The following is a 13045-nucleotide window of genomic DNA, read 5'->3' on the forward strand; positions in this document are numbered from 1 at the left end:
CGGGGGGAAGAATGCTTATTTTTTTCACAAAAAAACCTTTGGTGTTCAAAGGCCATAAAAACCCAAAACAAAACATACTTAAACAAGAAACAGTTATTGAAATCAGATTTTAAGCTCTTGGTACATTTCAATGTTTATCTTCAACTCGTTGTATGAAAGATTTTTTTTTTTTTTTAATATTAATAATTTAAACTAAAAATAAAATGTATGTATAAAAAATAATTTAACTAGTAATATTTTACAGATATTGCTTTTTTTTCTTTCTTTTTTTTGGAGTTTTATTTGTAGTTAACCAGGGCTGCCAAGTTTCAGAAAATGACAAGAGTGAGACTTGAGTGAACTGATGCATTCCGGTGGAAAAAATGTGTCCTTTTTTAACATGGCTTTGACCTGTTTTAACGTTGATTTCTACCTTCAGACTGATGTCATCACCTCCATGCCAGCGCCTCACCCTGCACTGTGGCCTCCTAATGCTAGTTTAATTTAACCAGAAATTAGAAATGAAAACTAACAAGAATTTTGATAATGTAAATTTATTTGTCAATATTTCATTTCGACCATATCTCCATCATTTATCTGGGGACATGTCTCATGTTGTAGGTGTTTATCACAGATGTTGATGATGACAGAGGCAGGGGGCTCCCACTTAAAACACTGTGGCCCAAGGCAGTGCTACCTTTACCTCAGCTCTCCTTGTCTGCAACAGAAATTAAAAAGATAATCATGTAAAAAAAACATTAAATGATTTTTGATTGAATGAATGTCAGACTCAATGTCTATAGAAATACACTATTACATACAAAAATAATCATAAGAACAGTTCAATTGAACATTAGATTAGATGAGGCATCTATTCCTTTACTATGTATTTATGCTAATATAACCTATAAGTGCAATTCAGTAGCTGAATAAGAGTTTTAATTACTTTAAGTTAATGTCTAGCACAGACACACATGTAGAAGTGGGCGATATGGGGAAAAAAGAAAAAAAAAATCGCATAATTTTTTTCTTTGTAAAATCATGATCACAATAAGATTTATTTCATTCAAATCATTTAGACTATTTTAAAGCTATTTACCAATAAAACAAACCAATTCACTTCCTTAAAACCATCGCCCGAAATGGAAAAAAGGAATAAAAAATCATTTAAGACAAGGTAATTTTCAAATATTTTTTTAAATTGTATGTAAGCAATTTATTAAACTGGGTCCAAATACAATTAACATCAAACAAAAGGGCTGACATGTTCTTATAGTCACAGTCTTTTTATTTTGTTTAACTAAAGTGGTGTAGCATTGGCATCACTTGCTACATAACGAGGTAATATATCAGTCTAGTGATTTTCTCAGTCTATTTTTTAAGATAACACTCATATTAATAAAATCCTACTTTAAGCAGTGTTTGAACGCCTCATTTCACACAGTTTAGACAATCAGCAATAGTCATAGTCAGTCTACTAGAAATACTTTATGAAAGCATGTCGACGAGTTAGTGCTTGTTTCATTAATTGTGTGATGCCTGCCGTGGTTGGTTAGATGTAGGCACAAGGAGACATGGATTGGTCTAGGATTGTTTATCTCGGTCAGTCAATCAGAGTTACTCGAGCTACAGCAAGCCATGAAAGTTCATTATCATGAAAAGAATAAATAGAGTATTGAATGGGGAAATGTAAGCGTGAGAAACGTCAAGTGTGGCGTGTGGTGTGAGAATGCTTTAAACTGCGTGACTGTCACACTCAAAGCGTGAGGCTTGGCAGCTCTGTTTATGTAACAGTAATAAAACCTTCCAAAATCAGCTTCATAATATAAGTAGCTCATGGGTTGCATAGATGTATAAAGAATATAACAAAATATTACGCTAACTGCAGAAAAAGTGAAGTATTTTAAACGTGCATCAGATACAGTTCCCTCCACAAAGACTTTATTATCAGTCACTGAGGACTGGATTAAGGTCGTGAACCACGTGTTTTACACACACGGTGACACTGCTAAATCAACACGCACACTGTTGGGCACACATGTCATTTCGACTAACTATGAAGCAAAACCAAGACGTTTATAAAATGATATTAGAGTTAAAGAATGTTATTTGTGGTTCTACCTTCATATCTCAGCCATAACATTATGAGCACTGACGGCAGAGGGAGATTGGATCTGTTTTATAGTATCTCTAACTCTGTTGGTCATGTTATGGCTCTTCATCATACGTGTACGCCATTGATTTCATGTTTCACCTGAAATGCTTTAAAACTTTTTCTTAAGAACTTTTACTTCCTGTCAGCGTTACTCACACTAAACGATATCATGTAATCAGAGAACGGTCGCTCAGGTGGCTTTCACCGGTGACTCACAGTTTTATATCAGTGCCATTATTCTGTGTGCACATGTGATTGATGGGTGCCATAATTGTGGGCGGAGCCAACAGAGACACATCTTTCGTCTTTGCCCCTCCTTCTCCTCCTCATTGACAAAAAGATTAACACAAAACATGAAGAGATAAATGTAAAGTGTTCGACAGCCCACATTGGGGTGAAAATACGTCAATACATGGTGAAGGAAAGTTTAACTCCTGATCCAATCACAGTTTGGCTTATGAGGAAGATGAAGGAAGGAGAGGAAGGCATTGTCACAGTGTAAGATTCATGTACACTTGTTGTCATGTAAGCTTGATTTTGATCGTTGATCAATAAACATGTTGTATTCTTTGAGATGTGCTGATTGGAATAAAACAGGCACTTAGTTTTTCTCAATTGTTTATACACAAACACTGGTACTTGGACACAACTGCAAACACAATTCCTGCTTTTTCACGTACATTTCAGCTGTAAAACACACTTTTGCATTGGGCACAATTTTCAAGGAACACACTGTCATTCAAAATTCTAAAGCTGATTGCCGTACTATGCTCACCAGGGTTGGGGTTTTTTCAGTTACAATTATGTTTTTAATTGTGCATGTTAAATTACAATTCAATTATGATTAAAGTGACCAGCATTTCCAATTAGAATTAAATTACAATAGTTTTTTATCCTCAAAAATTCAACTACAATTAAAACTACAAGCAGCGATGAACGTGGCGCATGTTGAGGTGTGTTGCATGTCAGGGTGTGACAAAAGTGTGAGACGTAGCTGACCATTTTCAAGGATTACATCACAAGCTTAGTGGCGCTATGACTATGAATGACAGTTGGGTTAAACCATAACTGGAGGGGCTTGATTTGTTTCTGTGTGGGTATAAAACAAATACAAATCATTAGACAATAAGGTTACATTGTGTAATCTTTGGGAATGTGTGTCTGTGTGGTTAAAAGAAATAAGAGTATTTACCTAGATCAGGGAAATCCTTAGTTTACTGAAGTAATAGTTCTTCAGTACACTGTAGAATTCTGACGTCATCACTGTAGAGAGTGATGATGTCAGAATTTAGCAGAAGTTCCACAGTGATGATGTCATCAGTGCCAGCTGGGAGCCAATAACATTTTCAAGGGTGCTTCATTCAGTAATTTTGCCATTCACATGGCCAATAACCCCGAAATATCTTTTTTTTTGCCAGTCCCAATATGCCTTTAAATTTTCCCGAGTTTTTGAACGTATCTAGGCCCTCAAAAATGCAATAATTTGGCCGTAAATAAAATATAAATAAAAACGAGGTGCATTACAATATGGTCCTACGCACCCTTGTGCTCGGGCCCTAATAATAATGAAAACAAGGTTACGTTCTCAATCATTAAAGTTCAATTACAATGAATTGCAATTACTGAGCCTTAAAATAAATAACCGAATAAAAGTTAACCTTCTTCTTGTGTTAGCTTTCTGTTAGCATATCTTATGATAACGGGTCCTAAATCAGCTGTAAAATACACTAAAAACTAATATCTAACATCTACTTTATTCTGTATCTATTGGTTACCTTGTTAGGCTTCCTAATCAATGAAAATATAGGTTTTAATATTTTTGCTAAATTCAATTACAATTGATTATGATTAGAACAGAAACAGATTTTTAACATTACAATTATAAATATGCCATAATTGTAATTTATTATCAATTACACAATTATAATTAACCCCAACCCTGATGCTCACTGACTCATCACATGTGCAAACTCCTGTCACACTATTTTACAGTTAGCAATCAGAGCTTTAGCATAAAAGGTCAACAGGATACCCACATAAACAACATAAAGAACCAGAGGAGTGGGGGCAAGAGGGGGAGGAGAAGAGCAAAGGACTGTAATCTGATGAGATCTGAGCAACTTTGGTCAACCATGTAGTCAACCCATGTGGTCAACCATGTAGTCAACCATGTAGTTAACCCATGTGGTCAACCCATGTGGTCAACCATGTAGTCAACCATGTAGTTAACCCATGTGGTCAACCCATGTGGTCAACCATGTAGTCAACCCATGTGGTCAACCATGTAGTCAACCATGTAGTCAACCCATGTGGTCAACCATGTAGTCAACCCATGTGGTCAACCATGTAGTCAACCATGTAGTCAACCATGTAGTCAACCATGTAGTCAACCCATGTGGTCAACCATGTGGTCAACCCATGTGGTCAACCATGTAGTCAACCATGTAGTCAACCCATGTGGTCAACCATGTAGTCAACCATGTAGTCAACCCATGTGGTCAACCATGTAGTCAACCCATGTGGTCAACCCATGTGGTCAACCCATGTGGTCAACCATGTAGTCAACCATGTAGTCAACCCATGTGGTCAACCATGTAGTCAACCATGTAGTCAACCGATGTAGTCAACCATGTAGTCAACCATGTAGTCAACCATGTAGTCAACCGATGTAGTCAACCATGTAGTCAACCATGTAGTCAACCCATGTGGTCAACCATGTAGTCAACCATGAAGTCCACCCATGTGGTCAACCCTTGTGGTCAACCATGTAGTCAACCATGTAGTCAACCATGTAGTCAACCCATGTGGTCAACCATGTAGTCAACCATGTAGTCAACCGATGTAGTCAACCATGTAGTCAACCATGTAGTCAACCATGTAGTCAACCATGTAGTCAACCCATGTGGTCAACCATGTAGTCAACCATGAAGTCCACCCATGTGGTCAACCCTTGTGGTCAACCATGTAGTCAACCATGTAGTCAACCATGTAGTCAACCATGTAGTCAACCATGTGGTCAACCCATGTGGTCAACCATGTAGTCAACCATGTAGTCAACCATGTAGTCAACCATGTAGTCAACCATGTAGTCAACCCATGTGGTCAACCATGTAGTCAACCATGTAGTCAACCATGTAGTCAACCATGTAGTCAACCATGTAGTCAACCATGTAGTCAACCATGTAGTCAACCATGTGGTCAACCCATGTGGTCAACCATAGCCAATGAGGGAGGCTGGGCAATGGGTAGAGCCAACTCTAGGCAGATTCACCGTAACATCCATCACTTACACTTTCCAAGATGAGAATAGGTAATAAATATACTCTCACTGGAAAATGTCAGTACTGCATACCAATACAGGACTCATTGTGTACAGTGTTGCCCATGGACTGTAAAAATGTTGTTAAAAAGTGTTTACTTGGGAAATGTATTCTTACTTTATACTCCTACACAGTATTTACAGTATTTTTCTCTTTGTATTGGCTGCGAACGTCTCCTGAATAGGAAACTGAAGTCATCAACATGGTCCTAAAGAAAATCTAAATAATGTCATAACTATAGGGCAAATACAAAGAAAAATAACATAAAACGATGAGATATTTCAGAATATCAATAGGGTATGTCTACAAGGTGCCATTTGAATGCAATTCAGAAAGATTCAAAGAATTGCAATATAACTATGTGCAAGTAAGCCCTATACAATCCTACAATTGATGTATACTCTCAACAATGTATAAATTATCCATATTTCAGTATTGTAATCATAATGACTGTGCTTCACAACATGGGCGGAGCTTCAGACCAATGCTAGGCTATCTTTCAGCTATTTTAATCATTTTCAGCTTCTTAAATGGTCTGCAAATGTATTTATATTGATTCAGCCTACTCAACATTTTTCAGTTTTTTCAACTTTTATAACTTTTCCGACTTTACTGTTTCAGCCCATTATTCAGCTTTCATTTCATCCTTACTACAAACTCAGACCTTTTGCTCAATGTTTTACGACTCAGCTAATCCAACAAGCTTTTATCAACTTATAATCTTTCTGCTCATATTTAACAATTTAACATTTTGTCTGAATTCCGCTCAGGTCAGCACCTGCATCCTCACAAATATTCTAGTCACTCTAATTGTTTTCATCCAGACTTTAATAGATGTGTGATTATTATCTGAGAAAGAATTGAACAGACATTGTAAAGCATGTCATAAATATGATGAACTTTCACACGTTTCTTCTTTTCTGTGAGTCTACTAATGCACGATGTGCACGCCGACCATCTCCTATAGTCTAGCTAGTCCATGATCACAGGAAGGTGCTGGGGTTGTCGGTGACCGCCAGGTGAAAGTACTCCGGCAGGTCGTCCTTCTGCATGCTGCTGTTGGTCTCTCTGCGACGCACTTTGGTGGACAGGGTCTTTCTCTTTTTGAACTCCTCACTCCCCCCTCCGCGCATCTTCAGACCGGATATGATCATCTCCGTCAGGTCTTGCTGGAGCCGCTGGAAGTTCTCCCTGAAACACAGAAGAGGTTGATCGGTTTATCAGAGCTCAGGTATGAATAGAGGAAACATTCAGGACTTCAGATCCCTTAACTGCTAGAACTATAGAATGAAATCTGATCACTCACGCAGTTGGAGGCGTTGGCAGATTGTACTTTCCTCCTGAAACTCCTGTTAACCAGTACGTCATCTCTTTGCCTTTACCCTGTAGGTAAGAATACAGAAAACCTGAATACAGACCACAATGAGGTCTGCATTTCTTAGAATCATACAAGAACTCCTTAGAGTCACCTTCAGGTACGTTTCTCCTCTTTTTTCATATTCAAACTTGCAGTCTGTCCTCTGCAGAATCTTGATGGTGGACTGACTGACGTGGATTCTAAGAGCTGGAAGGAAGACACAGAGTTTTTATCGCCTGTAATCAGAATCACAACTATTTCATGGGAAAGATAATGCAACCAGCCTTTTCTTTTGAATTATTCAGTGTCTTTTTTGTGGTTTGTGTATAAACACTCTTGCACAGTTTGGTTTGCCTTCTTTGTTAGATGCTGCTTCCTAGTCACATAATACTGAGGTTAAACTATATATAATAATAAGTACAGTTACTGTGTGTCTTGCAAGTTTTTTTTTTCTACCTTCTGCACGGATCTTTTAATTGAACAGCTCTGAGCACAGATGCTATTTGTGTTTTATTCTAGTTACAGTCACAAGTAAAATACACACACAGGTGTCTAGCAGAAGCAACCTATGTCTCTCAATGCCTGTGTGTCTCTCTGTGACTCCAAGAGGTGTCTGGTACAAATGTGATTTAGCCTTATATACAGGGCAGAACTCTGCTCTGCTCGCTGACATTGAGGTCATGTGCTAACAGTGCACAATGTTCAAACCAAATATGTAGCTAAAGCAGCAGAGTGTCACAGCCTACAAAAGATGAACAATGAAAAAACAGAAATGAAAGAAATATCTTTTAGTCACTTACGCAGGCCAGTGGATTCCATGCGTGAGGCGGTGTGTTGACGGTGTCACGAAAAAGACAGTAACGAGGCATCTTGTTCCCGACCACTCCAGCTGCACATGGTCCTGCACACAAGCAAGCAAACCAACATATATTTTTGTTACCAATCTTTAATAATCCGTTACAACACCATAGGGCACCAAACATAATACAAACACTGTTTTAGAAAAGAATAAGCACTGTGAATAGCTTTCCACCTGAATGCATGCCGATACGTATCCACAGAGGAATGCCAGGTAAGTGCTGCAGCTCAAAGTCCCAACAAATGTCAGGATTGTCCAGTGCCATATGGGCGATGTCCACCGCATGTCTGTTTCCGTTACGTCTGGGCAAACCTGAGGCCACCATGTAAGCATCGCCTATTGTCTCCACCTGACAAGCAGAAACACCTCATTTTGTAATTGTAAAAAGAAAAACATGCAGCTGAGCAGGACACTATGTTTACTGTGACCTTCAGTTACCTTGTAGACATCGTGGTGATCAAGAATGCTGTCAAAATGCTTGTAGATGTCATTGAGCATGTCCACCACCTCCATTGGGGTGCTGTGGTGGCAGAGGGTTGTGAACCCCACAATGTCACTGAAGTAGATGGTCACCTCCTCAAACAGCTCAGGCTCTACTCTGCCCGTCTCCTTCAGAGAGCGAACCACCGGGCTGAGGGAACACAGTGTAGAAAAAGACAAACTGTGGACGTGCTGTTTAAAGATCAGGAGAAACTGGTCCATGCTTTTATCTCCAGCAGACTGGACTATTGTAATGGTCTTCATCAAACATCTACAGCTGGTTCAGAACGCTGCAGCTCAGGTCTGAACCAGAACAAAGAGGTCAGAACACATTAGTCCAGTTTTAAAGTCTTTACACTGGCTCCCAGTCAGCCTCAGAATAGACTTTAAAGTTCTGCTGCTGGTTATAAATCTGTGAATGGGTTTGGTCCAGAATACATCAGTGAGATGTTGGTCAGGTATGAACCCAGCAGGTCTCTGAGATCTATGGACACAGGTCAGATAGTGGAGCCCAGAGTTCACAGTAACCATGGTGATGCTGCTTTTAGTTGTTATGCTGCAAAGAAGTGGAACAAACTGCAGCAGAGCTGAAATCAGCATCTAATGTGAACATTTTGAAATTAAAGTTTAAGGCACTTTTTTTTCCTACTGCATATGATTGAGAGAGAGATTTATGGTCATGTTGTTGATGTAATGTGTTTGTTGATGATTTTAAATGATTTTACTGATGATTTTAATGTTCTTAATGATTTTTAAACTGTTAATTGTTTTCTGTTGCACTTTTTAATCATGTAAAGCACATTGAATTGCCTTGGTTATGAAATGTGTTGTAGAAATACATTTGCCTTGCCTAAAGTGTGTCTTTGTAGATTAATATTTTTGACTTCTTTTTTAAACATTGCCAAATTTACAAATCAACCGAAACTACGATGCCTGAAACGATTTGTTTTCCTAAATTTATATTCTAATGTACATTTGTTTTCTTATGATGATGTTGGCCAAATTTTTTTATTGAATTCACTATAGAAATGTATTAATTTTCTAACAAAAAAGCAACAAAAGGACCAAACATACACAACATCCAAATGAGCATGTGTGCAATGTAAAAGAAAAAAACCCAGCATTTCCTAAATACCTCAATGAGTGTTTTTTTGACACACGTTTTAGATTAAAACATGAAAGGTGCACATGCTGCTCCATGTTCCTAGAGACACAACGTGAACATACCCGGGCAGCAGCATGAAGTTGAGCTGGTCTGCTCTATCCCTCTCTACTTTATACAGAACCGTCCTCTCCTCCACCAGGTTCTCCAGAGTCCTGGAGTACATCTGAAGACGACGGATCAGGTTGTCCATATACGTCTCAGTGGCCTGGTTGTGTATGTTACTATAAGACAATGTATTCAACATGTCAGTGATTATCACTAATTATGGTCAGGAATATTCAGAGGTGGCAAAAGTACTACCGTATTTTTTTGGACTATAAGGCGCACCGGGATTATAAGGCGCCCTATCAATGAATGGGTCTGACTGGGTCTATTTTCATACATAAGGCGCACAGGTTTGTTATTATTATTATTATTATTATTATTATTATTATTATTATTATTATTATTATTAAGGCGCATTAAGTGAAACAAAATAATAAACTTTATTCAACTCTAACAATAATTCTCAACATTGTTCAGGTTTAACACATAAAATACAGAACATTACACTCACTTTTTCAGTTCAGTATGTTGAAGCACAATACTGGTACAAATCACATAGCCTGACTACGGTAGCCCTAAAGCGCCAAAAATCCATCAAGCAGTGCAGCTTCATAGTTTACCAAAGTTGTACTAAAACATTTTGACATATTCATTTCATACATAAGACACACCTGATTATAAGGCGCACTGTCGATTTTTGAGAAAATTAAAGGATTTTAAGTCCGCTTTATAGTCCGAAAAATACAGTAGTCTTCAGTACTCAAGTTAAAGTGTAGATACTTGAATAAAAAATGACTGTGGTAAAACTATTGAAGTTGCTGCCTTACTTGAGTAAAAGTAAAAAAGTACATGCTATAAATGTACTTAAGTAGAAAAGTAAAACAAATGTCCCTTCAATAATAAAAATTCCATATCTTTTATTTTTTTAAGAACTTGTAGAAAAGTGGTATCTGGAAACAAGTTAAATCTGTTACCTTTGAACACCCTGCATAATTTAACACTCATTATAAGTACAATTTGTTGAATAAAATGTGTCAAGAAAAAAAGTGCAAATGCTCAATTAAGCCAGAGCAGCTTTGAGTTTAACATTTGTTTAAGAACCAAAAAAATGTTAACCACAAAACTAGGGACCCACCAAACAGAAAAAAAATAGAACTACCAAAAATCTTTGTCTTTTTACGTTGTGACGTCATCTTTGAAGATCTTAAAATAATGAGCTCCATTTTAAATGTAAGGACTGGGAGTAGAAAGTACAGATATTTGTTTAAAAAAATAAGGAGTAAAAGTAAAAAGTCATCAGAAATGTATACACTCAAGTAAAGTAACAGAAAAAACTACTTAAGTACAATAACAAAGTACTTGCTTGTCACCTCTGGGAATATTACTAAAGCTTCCTGTCATATTTTACCTGAAAATCTTTCCCAACAGTAACTCGATTTTCTTAAAATCTGGCCGCCGCTCGGGGTCTTCATCCCAGCAGTTCTTTATCAGGATGCAAAGCTGTGGACTCAGCAAAAGATTGAAGACACAACAACTCTTCCCCTCGATTCCCTCCTGAGGATTTTAAACTGTTACAGCTTCTCTTTGACCGACTATACATCACCTCTATTTCTCGGTCAGATATGCCTTCACAGTAGAGGTCAGGTCTGAAGACGTTGGCACTGGGATACTGAACTCTGTAGAGCTTCTCTGTAGTAAAAAGAAAGAAAAATATTCACCACTGTATGTGAGCAGGGTCGGGCCAGCTGTAGGGTGTTTCTGAAGGGCTACAAAACCGCCTTGGTGGGGGTTCTGGTAGCTTTTCACCAACCAATCAGAAAGGGTTTGAAAAAACATAGTTTCCGCGACTTGACTTCCGTCAAAGTCCAGTAGAAGTAACCCTAACCCTACTCTTAATCCTAGCGCTTTTTGCTGCTGGTCGGATGAAACACCAATCAGAAGCGAATAATAAGAAGGGGGTGTTTCTGTTTTTGAAGGATGTGTACCTGCTGCTGGCCAGGTGATATTGCTGTATGTGCATAGTCCTATTCAGTCTTGTTGAAACCTGACAGAAAAAAGAGCATGACGTACTTAATGAGACCAGTAAGGTGGAATATGATGTCATGAACCACTTTCCACGTAGGGCATGTATAGCTCATTATGGATCCTAGATTTATTGTTATGATACCATCTGAGCAAATACAGCAGCTGCTCAGCCATTGCTCATGCACTTACAGATGAAACATTTGAAACCTAATAATTATATAACTGTTTAGAGATGGTCCAACCATAGGGCCGTGGGAAAGTTTAAAAGGTAAGGCTTTCTCTATAGGCTTTTATTTTGAAATCAGAAGTTTGTCATACGTACAAGGGTCAATGACGGGACACCAAGTACATTTCTTTTATGAAGTTAAAAAGGTTTAAATGCATAAGATACAAATATATAGTAACAAGTATATATAAGCTCTCTTAGTTATTATTATTTTTTTTTTAACATTACTTTTCATTACTTTTGTAATTTATTCTCTTTTTCCAAGTGTCAAAATATGCGGTGCGACTGTCTGGCTATGACTGCTGTTTTGAAAAAATTATTCTAAATCTATTTAAATTTATTTTTCTGCCCTTTTCTAATTATATTAAGTCCGGTATAACATTACAAAGTATTTCTCTTTTATTTCCATCAATAACATTTATGCAAACCTTACCCGATGATGCTCATTTGATGAAATATCATGCGGTGAAATCCTATACGTCACTGACCCACAAAAAAACAGCCTTGTCTGCTGCCAGTGCCACCAACCAATATTTATTAAAGTGAATGATTAGCATTCACTTTGTCTAAATTCATCATGTTTTTAATGTTCTACGTTGTAAAGGGGCAGTATTATGAAAAAATTACTTTATAATGGTTTTGCTGTAATGATATACATTCCTTTAGCCTCATTCAGAGGGTCATAGTTGAAAAAGTTGTGTTTTCTCCCTCCCTTGTTATTCCACATTTTGTAAAATGTCAGCTCCAAACGGGCCAGTTAGATTTTTCTGAAATTGTATTGTCACAATGTGAAAAACAATGTGGAGGCTCCTCATACCCTATAAGAATGTGCGCTCTTCCCTCTCAAACTACCTCACAGGTAAAACAAACACTGTGGTTTATTATAGAATATACAATATACTTTATTGTCAAATTAAATACACTAAATGTGTTCTCTGTTTTTAACCCCTCCCTGAGGAGCAGTGGGCAGCCATGGTGTAGCGCCCAGGGAGCAGTTACAATCAGTTCCACTTTTAGTAGCCGTTATACCGCCATGTATTGCCTTTGACATGATCTGACGTGTTTGTGACCCAATGCGGTGCAGCGATTGGACAAAACAGTGGACTATCATCTTAAATGGACTATTCCTGTAATCAGTAGTGGTGAAGATGATAAGAATATCCATGTGTTTTACTGTAATGTGCAGTTTTTGGCTGAAAACAATAACAAGAATGTGTGAATAGCAAAAGAAAATTGCTATAGTAATATAGCTGTGGTGTAAAGTCAGTGTCTACAGACACGCCCACTTATGCATATGCATGAAGGCCCCAAAACGGCCTGTTTTTAGAAGCATCATGAAAGTGATTTAAGAGGCTAAAACTCTAGAAAACAGGCGAGTTTGGTGAAAAATAGCCTAATACTAAACCTTTAATTAACAAACAGCATGCACAAAGT

The 13045-nt window shown here is 37.7% G+C and overlaps 1 protein-coding gene across 1 annotated transcript in view; it reads right to left on the minus strand.

Annotated features, from left to right (window-relative positions):
* Positions 1-4422: 4422 nt before the first annotated feature.
* LOC114468298 (heat-stable enterotoxin receptor-like) overlaps positions 4423-13045 on the minus strand; it is a 52746-nt gene continuing 44123 nt past the window's right edge. Inside the window, 10 exon segments of the mRNA XM_028455105.1 lie at positions 4423-6645; positions 6761-6837; positions 6924-7018; positions 7612-7642; positions 7645-7712; positions 7845-8019; positions 8109-8301; positions 9378-9536; positions 10769-10860; positions 10964-11049. Coding sequence (XP_028310906.1) covers positions 6438-6645; positions 6761-6837; positions 6924-7018; positions 7612-7642; positions 7645-7712; positions 7845-8019; positions 8109-8301; positions 9378-9536; positions 10769-10860; positions 10964-11049 — 1184 coding nt within the window. The 3' untranslated portion in view covers positions 4423-6437.

This window comes from Gouania willdenowi, chromosome 8, assembly GCF_900634775.1.
Source record: "Gouania willdenowi chromosome 8, fGouWil2.1, whole genome shotgun sequence".
Classification (NCBI taxonomy): Eukaryota; Metazoa; Chordata; class Actinopteri; order Blenniiformes; family Gobiesocidae; genus Gouania; species Gouania willdenowi.